Here is a 21482-nt window from a genome sequence, read left to right as displayed (position 1 = left end):
CATACCATATTTATGTTCTTTAATGTTTTTTAAATTATAGCATATAACAATTTTTACTACTACTTTAATTTCTTCTCCATAGGTAGAGAAGCAGAGGCATGAGTACCGTGACACCTACATTTTCATGCTTGCTTGACTCGCAAAACAGTAGCTGATCTCTTCAAGTCTTCTCCTAACAACACGAAATCTAATCAAACATTGTTGGTGCCTTTTGGTACTGGAATGATGACAACTCCAGAAGGTGACTACTAGCCGTTTCAGGTTCCTCTTATGTTTCGCTATCTGAAATTAGCCCCCTCAGCCATTACATCTGCTTGAATCACATATTTCTGTTTACAAGTTTTGGCAAGATATCAATGCGTTGCAAGGGGGTTGGATATGGAAACAACTGGAAATGACTCCCATTGTTTCCAGTCACATAGTTAATCAGTGGAAAGGCATGAAAGATAACACAGTTTACTCGATCCCGTGGCCTGCGGATGGGTTATTAATTTTTTTGACCCCACTGCTTCTACATTTAGAGTTTGATTCTGTGCCACTGAGGTCCGTGAAAATGTTATTGACTTTGGTGGGAACAAAATGCTGGGTTGCTAACAGTGAGCTGCGTCAGAGCAATGCCATAGTTCTATCAAGAGACTGACGAAGGATAGCTAACACGTTGCATAACAATTCTGCTTTTCTGCAGCAGCTTTTTTTGATATCAGCTTGTCCTTGAAACCGATCTGTGTAGCTCATTCAAGAGCAGTTACATGGTATGCTCACCTGCTGAGGGCACTGGTGCCCTTCAGCATGCTCTGCTGCCAAGTTCTTAGGTAGAAGAAGCAGAAGCATGGCCATGTGGAGCACTGGGGAAGTGATGGTTGAGAGCTGTTTGCCCAAGTGAGAAGCCTTGCTGGTGCTGTACTTGGAAATGTGACTAATGAAAGAGTTTATGATGCCCACAGTTTTGGAAGACAGCCAGTGCTGGGGTGGGCCTGCTCCACCATTTGCATACATAGATGGAGTAGTTCTGCTTCCTGCTCTTGCAATGCTTCTTGTCATCTTTCCCTGAGCCTTATTCCTTTGGATCCTTTTCTGCAGCCAGAGGGGATGTGGCCCTCTTGCTTTTTTGGACATTGCTCTTTTTCTGACAATCAGAAGTGATTTAGGATTCCTGCTGAAAGAAATCTCAATCTCGTGTTACTCTGAACATTTTGGTTGGTTCCTGTGGATCTGACACTCTGTCTTTGATTAATTACTCATTTCCTGTCTCTTAAATGTTGCTGAACTGACTAATGCCCTTTGTTTATTCCTGACTAGCTGTCAAGAAGAAGAATTATGCCAGTGTGCATGAGGCAGTGAGAGCTGGTGAGGTAGAACAACTTGCAGCCATGATAAAAAGTGGAGCTGACATTAATGAGGTGGATTTAGTCCACAATTTCACACCTTTGCACTGTGCTGCACACTCTGGAAGTCTGGAGGTAAAACATGTTCATGTTCAGACACAGCAAGGTTTTTCTGAGTTAGCGTTTTTCTTCTTTGGGAGAGGCTGAACACAGAATTGCTAGTTTTGGTCAAGCTAGATTAATTAACTCTGCCATTTTTTCTCATTAAATATATTCTCCAAAGAGCAGAAATACAGGATTTTAGGTGTTCATTTTGCCTTTCTGAAGCCCCAGGCAGTTCATATAGTAAGTGTTGCCAGAGTACTGTGTCCAGCTCTGGAGGCCCAATGGAAGAACGACATGGAACTGTTAGAGTGAGTCCACAGTAGGGCCACAAAGATGATCAGTGGGACAGAGCACCCCTCCTGTAAAGACAGTCTGAGAGAGTTGAGGTTGTTCAGCCTTGAGAAAAGAAGGCTTGCAGAATATGTAAAATGTTCTGAAGATGATTGAAACTAGTGAGGAGCAATATGAAGCTCATTCTATTTACTAGTGTCCTGGCCCATGCCTCATTTTCTAAAGAAATAGATCCAATACAATTTATTTTAGTAAATAAAGACATTGAATAAGCGGGGAGGAATCAGCAGGTGCTTGGGTGGATGTTTTGAACTTCCAGAAGGACTGATCTGCTGTATTCAGCACAACATTCACCTTCTTGTTGCAGCCTCCTGGTGTAATCTTTATAGCAATCTGATCTTGAAGCAACAGGGCCATAAATAACCATACAAAAATTCATGTCCCAGGGAAAGACTATAAAGTTCTCACTAACCTCAAGAAATAATAAGTGCAGTGCTGTTTCGGAATGTACAGAAACTGTCAAGAAAATGCTGATCATGGTGTTGTCGACCTTAAGAACAGATTGCTTACCCACCCTTTTCTGCTTTTATAAATGCTGCTATTTTTCATTTGAATCTCCTGCTTTGCCACTGATATATTAGGCTTTATTGAATTATCTGTCATCTGTTTGCCACTGAACTCTTTGGTGGAGACAGTGGAGGAGCCAGAGCTGTAGGCTGTCATAAAAGATAATAAATCATAATAATATATAGTAAAACTTAACTGGTCCTGTAGCTATTTTTGGATAGTCCATAAAGCTTTTCAATAGTAATAGTAATAGGAATAGTATCTGCTAGAAAAAGGTGACTATGACAAAATTAGGTGGTGGAAAGATGAGCAGAGAGGTGACATAAGAAGATGGTGCTTTTCAATGGTGTCCTGAGATAAGACAAGGGGCAACAGATACAAACGGGAATGCAGGAGGTTCCACCTCAGCATGAGGAAAAACTTCTTTACTGTAAGGGTGATGGAGCAGTGGAACAGGCAGTCCAGAGAGGTTGTGGAGTCTTTTTGTCTGGAGACTTTCAAGACCTGTCTGGTCGCATTCTTGTGTGACCAGCCCTAGGTGATCCTGCTTTGGCAGGGGAGTTGGACTAGATGATCTCTGGAGGTCCCTTCCCACCCCTACCATTCTATGATTATGTACCCAAAGGAAACTAGTAAATCAAATGAAGCTTTAAATTTGGTTCATAGTATTTTTCCTGCCATTAATTTGAGCTGGAACCTGAGTAAGCATGTTTGCATTGTCTTTTTTCCAGTGCTTTTACCACATCCCATGTGAATACTTCCACAGATTATGTTTTAAATCTGGAAGAGTAAAATTAAGATGCCATATTGTAAAAATCAATGCTAAAGTTACTTGCACTTTCTGTCCCCTTGGGTGAAACCTGGGAAGTATAACCCACCTGTGACTTCCTAATGTACAAGTATCTGGCTGAGGGATACACTGGGATCTCATTTTCATGATGAAGTATTCCGATACTGTCTTGAAATGTAACATTGATAAATCATAGCCAAAATGTGCCTTGGATGTCACATGATAAGAATAGTTAAATAACCCCTTTTGATTTTGATTGGGCAGTGCCTTCACTGGTTGCTCTGGCATGGAGCTGATGTAAAACATGTAACTGTCAGAGGCTGGACAGCAGCTCACCTTGCCGCCATCCGAGGTCAGGATGCTTGCATGCAGGTATGTGCTAATAGCCACTCTCAAGTGAAAGTAGGGCAGCATATCAGTTTGGACAAATTCATTATGAAGCTCAGCTGTGAGAGCTCCTAATGGAGCTATGAGTGTCTCATCTTGATGTCTGGAAGCAAGTAATTTTCGTTAAAACCAATGCACTCATTTGCTCTGCTGGTGTAAACAGATTGGTGTTCTGTCAGGGCCTTGAGGTCAGCCCAGAGTTACCCTGTTCATCGTCTGAAGTCATCCTGCTTGGCAATGTTTGCATTTTCAGCTTGTGAACCAAACTCCTGCTTTTCCTGTCTTTAGGCTCTGTTAATAAATGGCGCAGAGGCAGAAGCCCCCGATGATCGTGGCTGCACACCGTCGCACTTAGCTGCGGCCCACGGGCACTCCTACACCCTGCTAACCATTCTGCGAAGCGGAGCGGTGAGACTTCTGCCCGCAATTCCTTGGGGCAGAGCCAGAGTCTGGTATCTCTTTCTAAACACAGCTCTCCCTAGTTTAAACTGAGATTAAGGACTGTAGGTTAATTACTGTTGGTGATTTTCTATTTAGGGTAAATTTCCTTTTTTTAAATTGTAAGACACATTAGGGAAATGATCCAAAATTCTAAAAGCATCAATAATATGAGTAAACCACATTCCACTCAGGATGTCATTAATTATGATTGGGTGCTGTGATGGTTGTGATTTTTTGCAATTGTACGAACATCCTCTCTAGCAAAGGAGAAAGACTTAAAAAAAATTAATCCAGATCCATATTAAAGGAATAATGACCAATGCAGCAATAGAGAATGCAGCAATAGAGTACGTCTAAAATTGCACCTCTTATATGTGTATTATTTAAATAAAACCAAGAACATGAAAAATAGCTGTCTTGGAATGGGAACTGCATACACGGGATGAACTTTGACAGTGTTATTTAATGTGATACAAATAATCTAAGACAATGAATAGTTGATGATATTTATAAAATTTGTCTTGTGTCTAAGATTTGTAAATGAATAAATTAACCTGCTGCTTTCATTTTAGAATGTGAATGTTTCAGACAGGAATGACTGGAAGCCGGTTCATTATGCTGCTTTTCATGGCCGCTTGGGGTGTTTGCAGCTTCTTGTTAGATGGGGAGCATATAGAGATGCTGTGGATAACAATGGAAACCTTCCAGGTATGTCAGGGTAAATCATACAGTTTTTAACCTTTGATTTACAGTAGTGCTGTGTGGTAATTGTAGCGATCAATAATTAATACACACCAGCAGCATTTGCAATTTGATTCCATGTAGTCAATATAGTTATTCCATTTTTATGATGATGAAGGGATTTTTAAAATCCAAAGTATTTATCTGCTGGTGACTGTCCTATTCACTTCCTGCTGCTGCTGCTGAGGATCAGAGTTGGAATGGTATCTCCATTTAACCCGTATCTGGGGCTAAACTGTAACAGTCACTCTGCCATCCACAGACACCTCTCCATCAGAGAAAGGGAATCTGGAAAACGAGAGAAGACCCACAGGTTGAAATGAAAATAGATTTAATGAAATAGTCAAATTCATACTAATGTAAATGCAAGACATATAAAGTTACACTGAGCCCAACAAAGTGCAGCAGTCACAATATCCAGGAGGGCAGTCCTCAAGAGCAGGAGAAAGAAGAGGAACAAGGATGAGCTCAAACAGGAAGCTCTAAAGTGAGACTCCCCTCTTCTCAGCAAACTTCCCCCTTTGTACTGAGCATGATGATCATGGTCTGGGATACACCTGTATCCAACTCCAGTCATCTATCCTGGCTGACTCAGAACTGCTAATGCCTGCAGCCTGTGGCTGGTCTGGGATTCTGTCCCAGCAAACCCAGCACAAAATGGCTACTGGAATAGGGAGCAGGCTGTGTAGGTGGAAAGCATCTCCAGTGCACGTGGTAGAGCATGTCTGCTGATGAACGTCACAGGAGGAGAAGGGTAGGTGTGCAGGAGGCAGTTTCAGCTACTACAGGCTCCTTTTTGATTTTGTGTCAGGCTTATTGTGCCATTGTGATCAGATTCTAGCATGTTCATATGTGGAGTTTTGTATCCCACGCTTTTTTAACTGATGTGGTAAAACCTGTTTACCTGTTATTTCTTCATCTTGATTTCTGGAGTATTGGTATTCTGTGTGATCTCTAAACTGTACTCTTTTCTTAATTGTGGGTGTAGTTGTTTCTACACTAAAAATGGGCAGTGTTTATTCCTTGATCTTCATAGTTTCTCCAGTGTCCTTCTGCCTACCACAAAACTGCCTCAATAGCTTCTGTAAGTTCAATGATATTCATATCCTGGATTCTCATTGCATTCTTTTAGCATTTTTCTTCTTGTGGGTTGTCACATTGTTCCAAATAGCATGTTGGGTTTTTTCCCTGTAACTTGTGTAGTTATCTTTTTAAATTCTTTCTTACATCCCTTACCCTCTGTTAAACACCACTTACCTAGTAAACTGCTATCTGTGCTCTGTTTTGCAAAGCTTGGTCTTGTTAAAGCCTGTGAGGCTTTTGCATCCCTCCAGGACATCTGGTGTGTTGTCAGTAAGGAGTTATGATGTTGGGCACGCTGTTGGCAGTCTAGAAGGTGGATTTTGTTTGCATTTGGGAACATATCCATGATAGCACACTTTTAAGGAGCCATAGCAAATGTCAGCACAGTTGTACTTAAATGCTCTGTATATCCTGCTTAGCAGAAAAATATTTTTGTTGTTATTTTAGTATCTGGAGAAGCTTGTTCCTCCAGCTTTTATTCTGTTTGATTTGATCATATTATCATCCAAAGGAAAGAAAATGCTTTGGAATGTGGCTAGTAAAAGATTAATAGAGGTGATGTACTGTAGGGACCAGCTTTTTCACAGCTTGTAAAACAGCACAGTGAACTTAAATCATCTTTACATACCTCAGCTTCAAGATCAGCTGGAGTGCTTTAATTTTTTCCTAAGAGAATACTGAACTAAATTTACTGAGGTTGCAGTGCCACACACTGAAACTTAGAAATTTGCTGCACCTTTTGCATGTGTGATTTACAGCAGAGGCTTTAGTTACCTATAGCATGCTGATTTTTTTTGGAAAAACTGTGGCCCATTCACTGTACAGAATGGGCTGTGCTTATTAATTTAATGTTTTGTTTTCTTTCTGTGTTAGATGCTGTGCCATATCCATGCTTCTTCTACTGCCAGTAGTTAAACCTGTTCTAAATATAATATTAATTTAATCATAGCACAAATGTCTGAATTTTTCACACTGTTTCTTCTCTTGACACTTTGAGGAGAGCAAATAGTGTTAGTCTAATTTTATAAAAGGTGACCAATACTTTTATAAAAGGGTATCCCTTTTATAAAAGGGATACCAGCACTAACTAACCACTGCCTGTTCATGATGCCTGAGAAAAGGTTTTCCAAAGTTCTTGGCACCAAGTTGCATATTTTATGTTAACATCACAGTACCCTTTGGCTTTGGTCACAGTTTCAAGTGCTCCACATACCTGAGGATGGGTTACGAGTTGGGTACGGGCTACTATGAAGCACAAAGGTTAAAAGCTAGCTGTGAAAAGCTCCTCTTTATGTCTTCTACAGCATCCCACCGAAGCTGGAGAAATACATGGACAGAATACAATTCTTTAATCTATTTTCCCATTGCCATCTTTGCAGAAAGCAGAGAGCTTTTCTGACTGCTTTCGGCACACGGCAGACATCCAATTAAAAAAAAAAAAAACAACTAAAAAAAAAGTGTAGTAAAATTTTATCTCTGAAATTTTAGATATCTGAAAGTGGGTTCATAAGGGCTGAATCAGTTTCACACCAGCTAAATAGTAATTGGTACTTAACCTTTAAAGGGTGCTTCTTCCTTTCACTTTTCCCTGAGTAACTAACTCACTGAATAAAGTTAAGAAAATGGGAAAACCTGCTCTGATTAAGTTCAGATTTAAATTTTAGCAACCATTTATACCTAAATATTGTAATCTTGCTATAAAACCAATATCCATAACCTTTTAGAGCAATTACACTCTGGAAAGCTCTGAATGGTTAGCAACAGAGAACTTGGATGTGCCAAAAATTCATGTGGTTTGGGGTTTTTTTTTTGGTCCTAGGTACATTGTTTATGCATTATGAAGATAATGAGATTCTTACCTGGAGACAAACTAATCTTTTTACCTGTTGAATGTCAGCCAGCTTTCCCAGGACATTTTCATAGAGTGATAACAGCTAATAAACAGTTATTTGTCAACTTTTTCCCATTAATGGGACTAGAGACTACTATTCATTTCAAAATAATGAGCACATGTTTTATACCTCTCATAACATTGTAGGCCCAGCACTCTAGTTTTGTTAAATAAACCTCAGCATAGCCTAAAGGACAGAGGAGGAAACAACTTTCATATGGAAGCAGTCCTTGCCATGGTAGGCTGGAGCAGCTCCTGCATGCAGGAACTGTTTACTACAGCTGAAAGGGAAAAATGTAGTAATAGACATGTTGTGAACAGAAGCCTCTGCAATGGGATGTACCTTCAAATACTTTACCTAGCAAAGTGAATGTCACTGTCCTTGTTTTATAGGCAGAGTAACTGAAGGTGTGATGCAACTTGGTTGTGGTGGCACAGTAGAGGTAGAACTAAAGCAGAAATCAAAGATGCTGCTTTCTGGCCCTCAGTTTTGAGTATGCCTGGGATAGTGAAGTCAGACAGCTGCTGAGGAGTGAGATTTGTGTTCATGGGGGGGATAAAACCCCAGCAGTGCACTCTCCTAGCTAGTGCTCAATGGTCTCTTGGCAGCATTTTCTGCAGTCATGTACTGGTTTTAGGGCTATGCCTTTAAAATTCTTCACAGATCTTGAGCAGAAAGTAGTAAGAATGTAAATAAATCACTATTGGGTGTAAAAAGGAAAAAAAATAATGATTATTCTAAACAATTCTGTTGGAGGGATAGTTCCCTTAAGATTTTATTCTCAAAACAAAGTTCAGTCTGTTTCTGTTGCAGCAGTCTAGCAGGGTGTTTCAGCATCTTCTCTTCTGGCTTCCTTTGCTGGGGGAGGTAACACCTGTGTGCTGACCTTGGCAAGTTCTAACATAATCTCTGCTTCTTTTCTGTCTTTCTTCCCTTTTGGATGGGGGATGGGGGTTAGGGGATGGGGAATAGGGGATGGGGGAGGGGAAGGCAGAGAGCTGGCTTTCCTGGCTTTGTCCAGGAAGGTTTTGTGCTGTTTTTATTAACTGTAAATATCTGTAAATATTGTAAATACTGTATATTTGTATATATTCATTGCATTCCATTGTAGGCTGTAGTTTTGCTTGTAAAACACATCTCCATGTGCTTCCAAACTGAGCTGGTCTGGTGAAGTTAATGTTGGGAGGGGACTTTCAACCCATCACATTACAAGTCAGCATGGTCAGGGAATCTTCTTTGCAGGTGACAGCTTTCTTCTACCTCCTCAGCTCTGTCCTAGATAGGAGCTGGACATCCCTATTGAAACTGAGGCTGCCCATAGCTGTTGTGTAGTGTTGGGTGGCTCAAGTGCTGGTAGATGAGCTAAATCTAGCTATTGGTGAGAACAGTGCTTTCTTGGTGGACAGCAGTGCTCTGCTCTGACATACTTTGTTTCTTCCTTGTGCTATAGCTCATCTGGCAGCAGTAGAAGGACATTTGCATTGCTTTAAGTTCTTGGTCAGTAAAATGGCCAGTGTCAGGCACACACTGGAAGCCAGGAATAACCAAGGAGAGACTCCAAGGGACTTGGCTGAACGATTCTATAAAGAGAATATTCTGAAATATATTGATGGTGTGGAAAGAGAGGGGAAGCTTCCAGAGACACATGAAGGTGAGTAGGGATCAAGACGGTGTTAAAATAGGCATTGTGATTCTATCAAAATTCTGAAAACTTGTATGAGCAGCAGTAGAACATTTAAATTACCGATACAAGGAAGAGCTGTTGTTTTCCATGCTCACTACACATACTGATAGCTAATGAGAGGGATACTCAGTGTGATCTATGAATGTCTTAACTATGATCAAAATAAAACTTATGACTCTGTGTATCACTATGAATACCAAGTTATCTATGTTCTTCTTAACTTCCAGCAGAGATCCAGGAAAAGTGTATAACTTTAATGAGTTTGCATATTCAGCTGCTCACAATGCCTTGCTTGCATGGAATAGCATATTAGCCTGGAAGTGTTCCTCTGAAATTAAGGTTACTCACTAACCAGCAATACTACTGCAGTGAGAACTGCCAAAGGATGAAAGCGTGGCAAGGTCTGTAAGGAGAGCCTTCGACAGAGCAAGGATATGAGAACTGCACCTTCACCTCTGAACATTTTTCCAGGCAAAATCTGGTCCAATCTGCTAGTCTTTTTTTTGTTATACATATGTGCATGTGTAGTCTGGTGTAGGTGATCCTGCTCTAGCACAGGGGTCAGACTAAATGATCTTCTGAGGTCCCTCCCAGCCCCTGAAATTCTGTGATTCTGTGATACATATATGTCAGTACTCCCTGTCTATACAAAATAACTAGAAAAATCAAATTGTTTGTTTTAAGCAAGGAGAAATAATTTATATATTTGCTTAGACTATGGATTTCAAAATAGGCAAATGACTCCAGTTACCTCCAGTACTACAACATCAACCATAAACCAAAGGCATACTTGTTATTTTAGGTTTATGAAATGAATCTCTTAGCTGTGTAAGATGCCTGTAGCCATATCAAATACATGTTTAGGCAAGTCTGTGATGAACAGTGCTGGTTATGCAGCTGCATTTTAACTGATTAAGGGTGCATTGACCTTGCTAACTACAGCTATGAAGTCTGCATGCATAAGTTGCTATAAGAGAGGCAAATATGAGCATGTTTAGTGGAATTACTGGGCGGTGGTTTGGAAATGTGCATTTCATTTTCAGTTTTAGCTTTCCCAGCTCATGGTGCTGCTTTCAAAGGGGACTTGTTAGTGCTTAGAAGATTAGTGAGAAGTGGAGTAATCAATATTAATGAGCGGGATGATGAGGGATCCACTCTCATGCACAAAGGTCAGTAATTATGATCTCTCTTTCAGCCTGTTATTGTTTGTTGCTGACTTGTTTACTTAGTTTTTCAAGTGGCTGCTAATCAGGGAAACTTCATGACGAACAGCAGCTCATTTCTGGAGGGCTCAAAAGGGCAACCCTGAAAAACTTTTGTGATGTATGTGTGCGAAGGTGCCACTTTAAAACAGAGTTACCAAGTTGAAGTCAAGAAATAAGAGTTTATATTAAAGAGAAAGTAATATCTAAACTGAAAACTAAATTGTTATTTTTATCAGGTGAGATGTGACTTTTAAAAACACTGACTAAGGTATAAGAATGATCCATATTGTGGCCTGGGGCCTTATTTAGTGAACCTATCAGTACTGTGGAGATGTGTGATAAAAACACAATGAAGTCATTTGATAGGATGCTGTGAAGGAAGGTAAACTTCTGTTATTTAACACATTGATGTGTGGTGGCGTGTGACAGCATTACAGAAAAACTTGGTCCTCTTGTGGCTGAGGGTTTCACAATGTGTGAAAGAAGAACTAGGAGAGGAAGGAAAGACAGAGGTATTTTTGTAATATGTTTTTAACACTATTTCCCATATTTCTTTTTGACTTATATATGAATGGCAAAACTTTTAAAATCATAATTGAAGTTCTCACACTCAGGTAGTGATAGGACTAGGGGGAATGGAATAAAGCTGGAAGTGGGGAGATTCAGGCTGGAAGTGAGGAAGAAGTTCTTCACCATGAGGGTGGGCAGAGCCTGGAATGGGTTGTCCAGGGAGGTGGTTGAGGCCCCATCCCTGGAGGTGTTTAAGGCCAGGCTGGATGAGGCTCTGGCCAGCCTGATCTAGTGTGAGGTGTCCCTGCCCATGGCAGGGGGGTTGGAACTAGATGATCCTTGTGGTCCCTTCCAACCCTGACTGATTCTATGATTCATTAAAAAAATTGTTATGTAGTGACTTAAAACCCTTTTTATTTAATTGTTTTCCACCCTCTTTTCTGGGAATGGTGCTGACTTAACAATTGTTTCATACCCAATCTTTACAGGTACTATTGTTATGGGGAAATACTATGGCTGGTATTGTAATTTAATTTCCTTAGAAAGAAAATAAATGTGGCAAACATACAGAGGGGTGCTGTCAAGAAATGGATTTATTCCTCCTTGAGAAAAACAGCTTACAGGTTTGAGCTAGACATGCCAAATATGATCTTCCATATGTGAGACCTTCCTGGCACCACGTGTTACGAGCAGTAGCCATGCCAGGCCATATGACTAGGCAAAACTATTAGACTGCAGCTGAGAAATATTGCCTGAAGTGTCTGGCCCCTCCAGCACAAAGCCCTGGCTTCTCTCCTATGTGAGACAATACCACACACCACAGACTGGGGCAACAAGCTGTGTCTGATACATGAGAGCCCAAAGCCAGAGTGCTTTGCTGCTTCTCTGTGACATACAGGCCTGACTGCAGGAGTGTGAGCAGCAGTTATTTGCGTTTCTCATGCTTCCTGCATAAGACTGGGCATGGTTAGTTTAACTGGTGTCCAGGAAAAGTTGCCAGTAAATTTCTGGAGTTGGAAAGAGTAACAAAACCACAGTGTATGATCTTCTCCACAATTGCCTGTACCCATGTGACTCGAGCATCTTTACATACAGTCTTCCCTTGAAATAATATCTCCCTCTCTGGCATGTTGAACAGTGACAAGAAGAGGATGGTTTAGGTTTGAAACAATTTGTACATAACTGACTCATGTGCACCTTCCTTCCTTTAGCTGCTGCACAGGGGCATATCCATTGCTTGCAGTGGTTGATTGAAATGGGAGCTGACTGTGACATTAAAAATGATGCTGGACAGACTCCAAAGGATGTAGCCAAGAGGTAGCAGTACATATCCTGTAGCTCTGTCATTTATTTACTTACTTTTTATAGATCAATAGAGCGTCAGCTTTATTGGAATTAATCCTGATTTTCAGTGTTGGAACAAGAACAGATCAGGCCCATTACTTCCAGTGCTGAGTGATAAGCAAAGATGCACTGTAGCTTTAAAAGGTGCAGAGGGATAGTTGTGAGCCATTATGCTCACAGTTTGCTGTGCAAAGTAAATAACCAGATGCCAGCTGGTTTGTGCATTAATAATGCAGTTTCTGATGAGACTCAATTAAGAAATATCCTGCAAAGGAAAAGATATGCCTGATGTAGGAGTCAGTGTCGTAAAATTTCACCGAGGATCAGAATACTACAAAAAGCAGACTAACTGCTCATAGTTTGTGTACTAGTGCTTCCTTTAATCCAGAAACCCCCTCTGATAAAATGGAACACAAAGAGTTTAAAAGAGTTTCTATCACATGCATTTTTCCAGATGATGGGGATATTTCAGTGCAGGCTTACTGTTTTCTGTGCAGATTTGCCCAAGTGGCAGCTGTGGATCTTTTGACAGAAGTAACTGGAGACTGTGACTCTAGTGATGAAGAACTAGATGCAAACAACGTGAAGTTTTTTGAAAGACATAGTGTGGAAGGGAGTACAGATAGCAAAGAAGATTTAACCCTGGACAAAGAACAGAGAAGGCATGCACGCAGTAAGCACTGTTTTTCCACCACTCTTTATTTGAAAATGTCAGTTTCAAGACGTTATAGTCCTAGTAGCACTGTTTCTGCCAACTGGTGTGACTTTTTTGGTTTTAAGATAAGCTAATTGACATGATGTCTGTACCACTGAACATTCAGAGGAATTTTGGAAAATTAGAAGGCCTAGCAGAGGGAAGTCAGAACATAGTTGTAGTTGTTACATTGTTTTAATCTGTGTTGGTGAAACCACTTGGATTGCTTCTTGTTTTTGTGGGTGTCAGCTGTAGCTCAGTGTTTGCTGAGCGGTGCAATTTCTTGTGTTTGTGAGACTCTTTTCCAGCCTATTGGATTCCAGCATGACTGTTTCTCCGTGAATTTTGCCGACCTGGAGAACTTTCTATTACAGTAAGGGCCTATCGCAAGATCCAAGAACTTCAGCAACTTCTAGAAACTGCCTACAGCAACTATAGGCAGCTGGGAGGAATAACTGAGGAGGAGAAGAGGCTGAAAAAAGAAGAAAGGGAAGTTGAGAAGTAAGGTTAATTTACCCTGATAACGTGTAACTCTGTAAGGCCTGTTTTAAGCCTTCTTCAGTCTTACTATCTTACACTCAAATTGTTTTGGCCATTCTGTCTTTTTTGCTTACCAGCTTTAGGCAGGACAAAAAGAAGTGGACTTTAGCAAATTGTTTGACCATTTCAAAACTTCTGCCACTGGCATTAGCCCCACAGCACAACATGAGTGTTTGATGGATCCATGCTTTTTGTGCAAGATCAGCTGTTTTCTTGTAGTATATGTGTAGTAGGTCTGCACAGTCCTGGCTGTTTCGTTTCCACTGAGGATGCCAAATACGTGTATGCACTTTAATTAAAAAAAACCCATTACTTTTGGCATGTCTTGGATGGAAGTGCATATACAGCAGAAATTATTCAATGACCTGCTACATTTCTGTGTCAAGGGCAATATGTTTCCTTGCTCAAGAAAGCATTAGCTCACAGGAAAAAGAAATCTCAGCAAACCTGCTCTTGCACATGAAGATTGCACGATGTTTAATTCTCAGGGTGAAAAGTTTCTGTTTGGGCTAGTGATTTGCTGGGCAGGTTGAGTTTCAAAGAAAAGAAGATGCAGAGCTTAAATGATACTGCAGCATCCAAAAGACAGCCCGGTCTTCACCTCTACCTGTCCAAGATTCGGCTACCCACTGTTCTCAGTCTATTTAGGTAATCATGTCTATTATGTGTTTGATCCACCAAAACCCACTGTCTGTATTTGGTCACTAAGAGGAGACTATATCCTAAAGTCTTTATGCCATCAAGAAGATGGCAGACTTAGCAGTCTGTATAGATCTGGAGCAGGTAATAGGTGCCACAGATTGGAATTAAGTAGTATATTTTACAGCTGCATGTGAGCCAAGAAACTGAGGCCTGGATTTCTTTGGGTTCTGCATGTTTTGATTGGGATTAAATTAACGAGGAGGGAATTATAAAAATATAGTTGTCTTTATTTTCCTGAAAACCCTGCCCCAAAATTATGTACAAACCTGATTCAATTTATTTACAGGTTCTATTCCATCATGAATTCTACAAGGATGCTTATGGGCAACTTTAGTACAATTTAGAGAATTCAGAAAATGGAAAAGGCTAAGCCACAAAATAGCTTTACCCCACTTACAATATCAGAGGCAAGCCAGGACCCTAGGGAAAGCTGAGAATGCTGGTTTTACTCACGAGGACAGAGCAGGAATTTGGAGATAATCCCTAGGTCTCTCTTTGGTGGCAGGCTCCAGAACTGCAAGTTTTTAATCTGAATTGTGGATAACGTGGCACAAATCCAAAGGAAAAGGGACCCACCAAAATCAAAGTGTCCTTAGACACAGCTGCCATGAGGCAAAACTTGTGCAGCAGCACTGTCTGAACAGTGCAAGAGAAGCCGCACTGCCGGCCTGTTCCAGCGAACAGCCGCAGCTTTATGGCAGGCAGGGTCACTCCAGCAGCAGGCAGGGAGCAGGACCCCAGGGCAGGCAGGTCTGGGGAGAAGCCAGGTCTGAGTACTGATTTCTCCAATTCTGCCATGAATCCAGAGCGAAAGCAGAGCACGTCCAAAATGAGTGCCAAAATGAAAGCCAAAATGAGAGCTAAAAATGAGTGCAGACCGCTTCCTGGTGACTCTGTTTAAGACCTTCCTAGACAATGTGTCCAGTGCCAATATATACTGGGCATGAAGAACCCAGCCACACTTCCAAATCCCAGCACAGACTTCCCCAACGGGTGAATACATGTGAGGGACCTCAGCTCCTGGCAGGAAGAATGGGTGCCTTTTTACTTGTCCCCCAGGGTGAGGGGAAGGCAATTTTGTGCCTTTGTCTTCCCCTATTCAAACCTCCACTGATGGAGGTGGGGGAAGGGGGGTTTGGAGCACCCCATCACATCGCATTACCCTTTAACTCACCCTATATTGAAGGTCCATCTTCCTTAACTTGTCTGCAATGTAGATACCTATATCTGACTTAGTTACCTTGAGCTCCTTTTCAGAATCCATGGACATATGGAGACACTTTCAGACATGTACTTAAGGGCAACTCTTCCGGCTTTAAAGGAGGAGAGTGACCAGCTCAGATGCTGATGCTTGCACTGGAAGGTCTGACCAATGTGTTTGCAATGATGAAAAAGTCATTGTTGACTAATAGCAGACATTAGAGTTCATTTTGTCTAGAGCAGCTACTCAAAAGCCAGCAGTGCCTATTGGGGTGGTGGGGGGCTCTGATTAGGCTCTTTAAGGGATTTTGCTTTCTGTGGCCTGTGCAACTAAACTAGATAAATTGTGAGGATCTCTGAAGGGTTTTCCTGTCACCTGTGGAAGTCAGAAAGAATCCCTATCTTGACACTGACCTTTCGAAATGGAAATATTGCTTCTAAGCCTGCCTACCTACCCTTCTCAGCATTACCTACCCATGGATAAACCCCAGGATGCTCGTATCACTTCAGGACATGATTTAATGGCCATGGTGGTGTTAGTTTGGTGGTTAGACTTAATGATCTTAGAGCTCTTCTCCAGCCCAAACAATTCTATGATTCTATCATATGCCCCAAACTCTCGTGTTTACAAATATTTAGTGGCAACACTATTTTACTAGATGAAAAGCAGGAGCTGCCACTTGGGAAGGCCACTGTAGCAGATTTTGGAGATTCCTGCTTCAGTCCGTTTTCTGGCTGTAAGACATCTGGTGTGAATCATTGTGCAGTGCTTTGAGCAGGCTGTGAGCTGTCCCATTACTGATGTGAAACTTGCAAGAAGCTGGGCTGTCCCCCCAACAAGCATAAGCAGAGGCCATTCATACAGTGTCACAAAGGCTGATGGAAGCTTATGGCTCTGGGCTGCATGAGGCAGGAATACTTAAGTCTCAGCAAGCAGCTCTTGCTGAGAGCTCTCCTGCTGTGCTCTTAGAATCCACAGGGCAGATATCTCCCTTTTCCTTCTATCAATCTTCCATCTTTGTAGCTGTGCTAATTTACCCTGATAGAGACGAGACCTCGCTCAGCTTCAGGTGACTCATTTTCTGAGGTCAACTGCTGTTATAAGAATATAAGTGAATTATGTCTCAGCTAACCAGTTCCAAGAATCTCAATTAATTCAGAAGCTGTTGTGGGTGTGACTGATGAAATCTTGTGCAACTGATTATCAGGCAGTGCTTCAGTTTCCCTTCAGTAAGTGTCATGCAGGCTGTCATTTGAGTATTCCCCATCTGTAGCTAAAAGCCAATCAACAGGAAGGGTGTAGGAGCACCAGATGTAAATGACAGGGCTGTTTCTGACCCTTCTCTATTTCGTACTAACCATGGGCACTTCTCCCACTTAGGCAGCTGGAGGTGGACCTGTGTTAGAGTTTTCCCCAGGCCCTGGCACCTGGCTTGGTGTGTGGGAAGATGTCTCCATCTGGTGGCCAGATTGCCGTAAGCATAGCTGAGAGGGAAGCAGGAAACCCAGCTGTTTAGAACTGTTAAAAAGGTTCTTCAGCCAGGAGCCCGCCGTAACTCACCTCAGCACAGCTGCTGTGAGGAGTACTGCACGGCTGTCTGCTGTCACTATCCTGTTCCTTAGCAAAGGCGTAGAATCACGCAGAGTAGCCAGGACAAGTTTGGATGTGTTTCATGCTCTGCTTGTCTCCTTTTCTTTTGGCAGGGCTGTGAGGGAGCTGGAGGCCCAGCTGGAATATGAGCGTGTCAGGCGGGAGAAGCTGGAGAGCCAGCTGGATGGCTGCCGTGCTGAGATAAGCCACCTTAGAAAGAGCCTGGAGAAAACCTGCACACCTCCTTCTGTCCTCGTGGTGAGTGCTACACAAACTGCCCCTGAGTGTGGGACAGAGGCTGCTGCCCATGGCTTGTGCATGTTTGTTCTCACCAGGGTTCCCAGGCATAGTACTAGGAAATGCTGGAGTAGATGTGCTGGCAGCTTTTAGCTTGGGGCACTGCAGTGAGCAGTAGCCTTTGTCACATCCTAACAGTGTCTGCTGTGAAAGGACATGGTTTCTCTTTGTACCCTAGCAGCGTGGCACCGACACTCTTCATCATCATAGGAATGAAAGAGTCCTGGCTGACATGCCAATCCCAGAGGGTGGTAGTCAGTAGTTCTTTCTCAGCCTGGCAGCTGCAAGTAGGGTCCCCTAGGGATTGATATTAGGCCAAACGCTGTTTAATGTTTTCATAAGTGATCTGGATATTGGGATCAGGAGCACCCTGATGGAGTTTGCAGGTGACACCAAAATGAGTGAGGAGATTGACACTCCAGAAGAGAGAGCCACCCTCCAGGAAGACCTGGACAGGCTGAATGAGTGGGCTATCAAGAACCTCATGAAGTTCAACAGGTACAAGTGTAGCATCTTGCACCTGGACATACATGACTCAGGAGTGCAGCTCAGACTAGGATCCACCTGGCTGGAGAGCAGCCCTGTGGAAAGGGACCTGGGGTTCTTTGAGGACAACAAGCTCAGCACAAATGAAGACTATGCTGTAGCAGCAAGGAAAGCCAACAGATGCTGGGTTGGATCAATGAGGGTATCACTAGCAGAGATAAAGAAGTCCTTGTCCCACCCAGTGCTTGCCAGGCCATACCTGGAGTACTGCATGCAATTTTGGTTGCCGCTGTACAAAAAAAGATGTGGACAGGCTGGCAAGTGTCCAGAGAAGGGCCATAAGAATGATCAGAGGACTGGAAGACTGAGGAAAGCCTGAGAGAACTGGATTTGTTCAGCTTTGAGAAGGCTTAAGGGAGACCTTATTAATACATATCCCTACATAAATGGCGGCTACCAGGAGGATGGAGACTCCCTTTTTACAAGGAGTCATTATGGGAAAGACAAGGGACAATGGGTACAAGTTACAGGATATTCCATTTCAAATCCAGAATAGATTTTTTCACCGTAACAGTTAGACATTTGAATAATCTCCAAAGGGAAGTAGTGGATTCCCCTATATTGGTCAATTTGAAGGCTTGTCTTGACAGGGTACTGGGCCATCTTATTTAAACTACATTATCACCTACAAAGGTTGGACCAGATGATCCTTGGGGTCCCTTCCAACCTGGCATTCTGTGACTCAACTGATCCTTAAGGACTTCCATGCTGCATATGCAGTGATGACAGTTCATCTTGGCCTGGCATCTGGTATCTGAGTGCTTCAGGAGAGCTGTTATCTCCACTCAAAGGGTTACTCTGCCTGTGGGTGTGTAAAGATCATAACCCTGGGTTTGTTGTAATCCATAAGGACATATGCTTTTATTCTCTAGATTTATCTACTTTATTGCAGAACACCATGAACACCACAAAAAAAACCATCACCACCAGCAAGTATACCTATGATTAACAAAGCTAATATATATTTATATCAAGCTATTACAAAACACCATTAGCAATCAATAATAAGCAATCAATGGCATGGTAGCAATCAATGGTAAAGCAACAAGCAACAGCATAGCAGTAACTGTTACAGATTACTGAACACTTTGCAGTAGTGCAGCCAAGTTATCAACAATCTAACAGCTGAGGTACTTGCGATTGATTACCTATAAGGATATAGAATATCCATGTGAAGTGATTTAGATTTAAGAAGGGGCCAAATCATCCTGGAGTGAGACCCAGCTCAGAAGAGAGAAGGACAAACCAAACTCCAAAAGTGGGTCCAGAGATGATCCAAGAGAATAACAGGATCTCACTTCAGAGGCGATCAGCATCACAGTCTGGAGTCAGCACACGTGTCCCAAGTGAGAGCCTGAGATCTTTGAGAAAGTTTGTGTGGACAATTCAGCCTGTGCAGCAAAGGGTTTAAAAAATTATGTACAGCATGGAAGTTCTCAGAGAGAGGCTTCCTTTTGGATTAAAAATGAAGCCCTTTTTAGATCACAAAGATGTAAGAGGGCAGAGGACACCACTACTGAAAGCAGCCAATAGATGCTGAGGTTTCTATTATTTTAGACCATTTTTTACTTTTCCAGACTATTTCCCACTTTTTCAGACAATGAATTACCTTTACAGTCCCTTGGTGTTGCACTTATCAGTAGTATCTCAGGACACCTCTGTTTTCTAGGTACCACAGCTGTGCTTCAGAGAGGCCAGCTGTACTTCTCAAGGATGTTTCTAGTTCCCAGCCTCAGAGTTCCCAGGCTAGCAGACACTTTCTTTGCCAGTGTTTTTCAGCAGGTAGCTTCTTCTGCTCAGTACCTTTCCCCTTCTAACTAGGATGTCTTTCTGGGTGCTTACATCAGGTTGACACCTAATGTGTCAGCCCCCCACCCCAGCTCACGTGGTTTGCAGTAGTTGCAGTTATGTAGGATGTTTCTTTTGCTTTGAAACTCTCCTTCAGAAATGGTTTTATTCCCTTTTACACCAGCCTGGGACGTAAGTTGGTGGGGAGCTGTGTTGCTGTGCAGTGGCTGATTTCAGTGAGTGTTCTTGTGTGTCATCTGCTGTCAATTATCAAGCCTGCTGATAGCAAGAAAGGTGCAGATATGAACTATTGATTGGCTTAGCAGGCAAAGACCGAAAACCTAACTTTTTTAAAGAATCAGATCTTGAGGATAGATGAGGAGTTCACATCCTAACTCTGGGGACAGGAGAGCTGGAGTTTCACTCCTTTCACTGCCACCCAATTCCCACAAACTGATGCAACAGTCAAGACCCCATTTTTCTTTACCAGCCTTGGGTGAGGCACCTAAATTACTCCTGCTGTAGGAACCAGTGTGCAGTAACACTGCTGCTTCTCCCAAGGATTCAGCTAGTGGAAAAAAGCTCCTAACATTAAGCTTGCTGTCTGGGATTGGAGACAACTTCTACAGAGGCAGGTTTGTTTTCATAAACTTCTGGCTCTGAACAATTGCTACAAGCAAGGGGGCATCAAATCTTACCCTGCTGTGACCTTCATCCCCTTGCCCTGGGACTGCGCTCTGCCCTCAGCTTCAGTTTGCAATATTCTGTAGTTACTGAAAGCCATACAGTTTTAAAACCTGTCTCATGAGGGGGTAGGTTTAAGTGACTGCTATTTAATGGCTCCAGTATCCTTTGTTTCAGGAAGCTGAGACTATCTCCAAGTCTTGTAAAGAGAAAAAGAAAGTAAAGAAGAAACCAGCCTGCAGCCCTGGAGGAGTCTTTGTGAGACTGCGTTGAAGGATGAACCTCTGAGGAGGGCAGGCAGGCTGCTAGGGTAGAATGGCAACACTCCAGACAATGCAAAGTGTTTGCACAGCCCTGCCCCATAGAGTTCTCTGCACTTCACTGAACTAGTTTTTAGTTCTCTGGGATACAAAATACTTTTTAAATCTGCATCATTGATTTGAAACCAAACCCAACCCCAAACAAAGCAACCCACCATCACCACCAGAAAACAAACAAACAAACAAAAAACATTATGACTGCACATACAAAGATTTCTCTCATCTTTGTGCTATTATTTTCCCTTTGGAACCCTCATTGTACCTATTTTGAGTTTTGCTTTCCTTAAGAAATCCTTGTACTACAAGGTTAATTCACTAGTGCTTGAATCCTGATGGGTCTTTTCCTTCATCACCAACAGCATGGGCCTTGTGTAAGAGCTAAGAGGATGACAGTGGTGAGAAGCTGCAGCAGATGAACTATTTCCTACATCACCATAGGTGCTAAACTCTTCCGTAGTAACAGTGCAAAAGGTCAGCTGAAGTAATTTTATATCCAGATGTCAATGAAGCTGGTGAAGGGTCTAGATTACAAGTCTTCTGAGTAGCAGAAGAGGGAACTGGGGTGGTTTAGCCTAGAGAAAAGGAGGATCAGGGAGACCTTATCACTCTCTACAATTCCCTGAAAGGAGGTTGTAGCGAGGTGGGGGTCCATCTCTTCTCTCAAGTAACTAGTGACAGAACAAGAAGAAATGGCCGCAAGTGGTGTCATGGGAGGTTTAGATTGAATATTTGGAAAAATTTCTTCACTGAAATGG

The 21482-nt window shown here is 42.3% G+C and overlaps 1 protein-coding gene across 1 annotated transcript; it reads left to right on the top strand.

Annotated features, from left to right (window-relative positions):
• The first annotated feature begins 222 nt into the window (after nucleotides 1-222).
• ANKRD42 (ankyrin repeat domain 42) lies at nucleotides 223-20680 on the top strand. Its single transcript, XM_054386491.1, is given in 13 exon segments — nucleotides 223-241; nucleotides 1300-1460; nucleotides 3343-3450; nucleotides 3754-3875; nucleotides 3877-3946; nucleotides 4479-4614; nucleotides 9073-9273; nucleotides 10350-10475; nucleotides 12233-12338; nucleotides 12863-13038; nucleotides 13434-13560; nucleotides 17206-17350; nucleotides 20585-20680. Coding segments are annotated over 13 exon segments (1593 nt in total).
• The last annotated feature ends 802 nt before the right edge of the window (nucleotides 20681-21482 follow it).

This window comes from Indicator indicator, chromosome 1 (assembly GCF_027791375.1).
Source record: "Indicator indicator isolate 239-I01 chromosome 1, UM_Iind_1.1, whole genome shotgun sequence".
Classification (NCBI taxonomy): domain Eukaryota; kingdom Metazoa; phylum Chordata; class Aves; order Piciformes; family Indicatoridae; genus Indicator; species Indicator indicator.
Note: the sequence above shows the minus strand (reverse complement) of the source record. Positions and strands in the feature narration are given on the sequence as shown.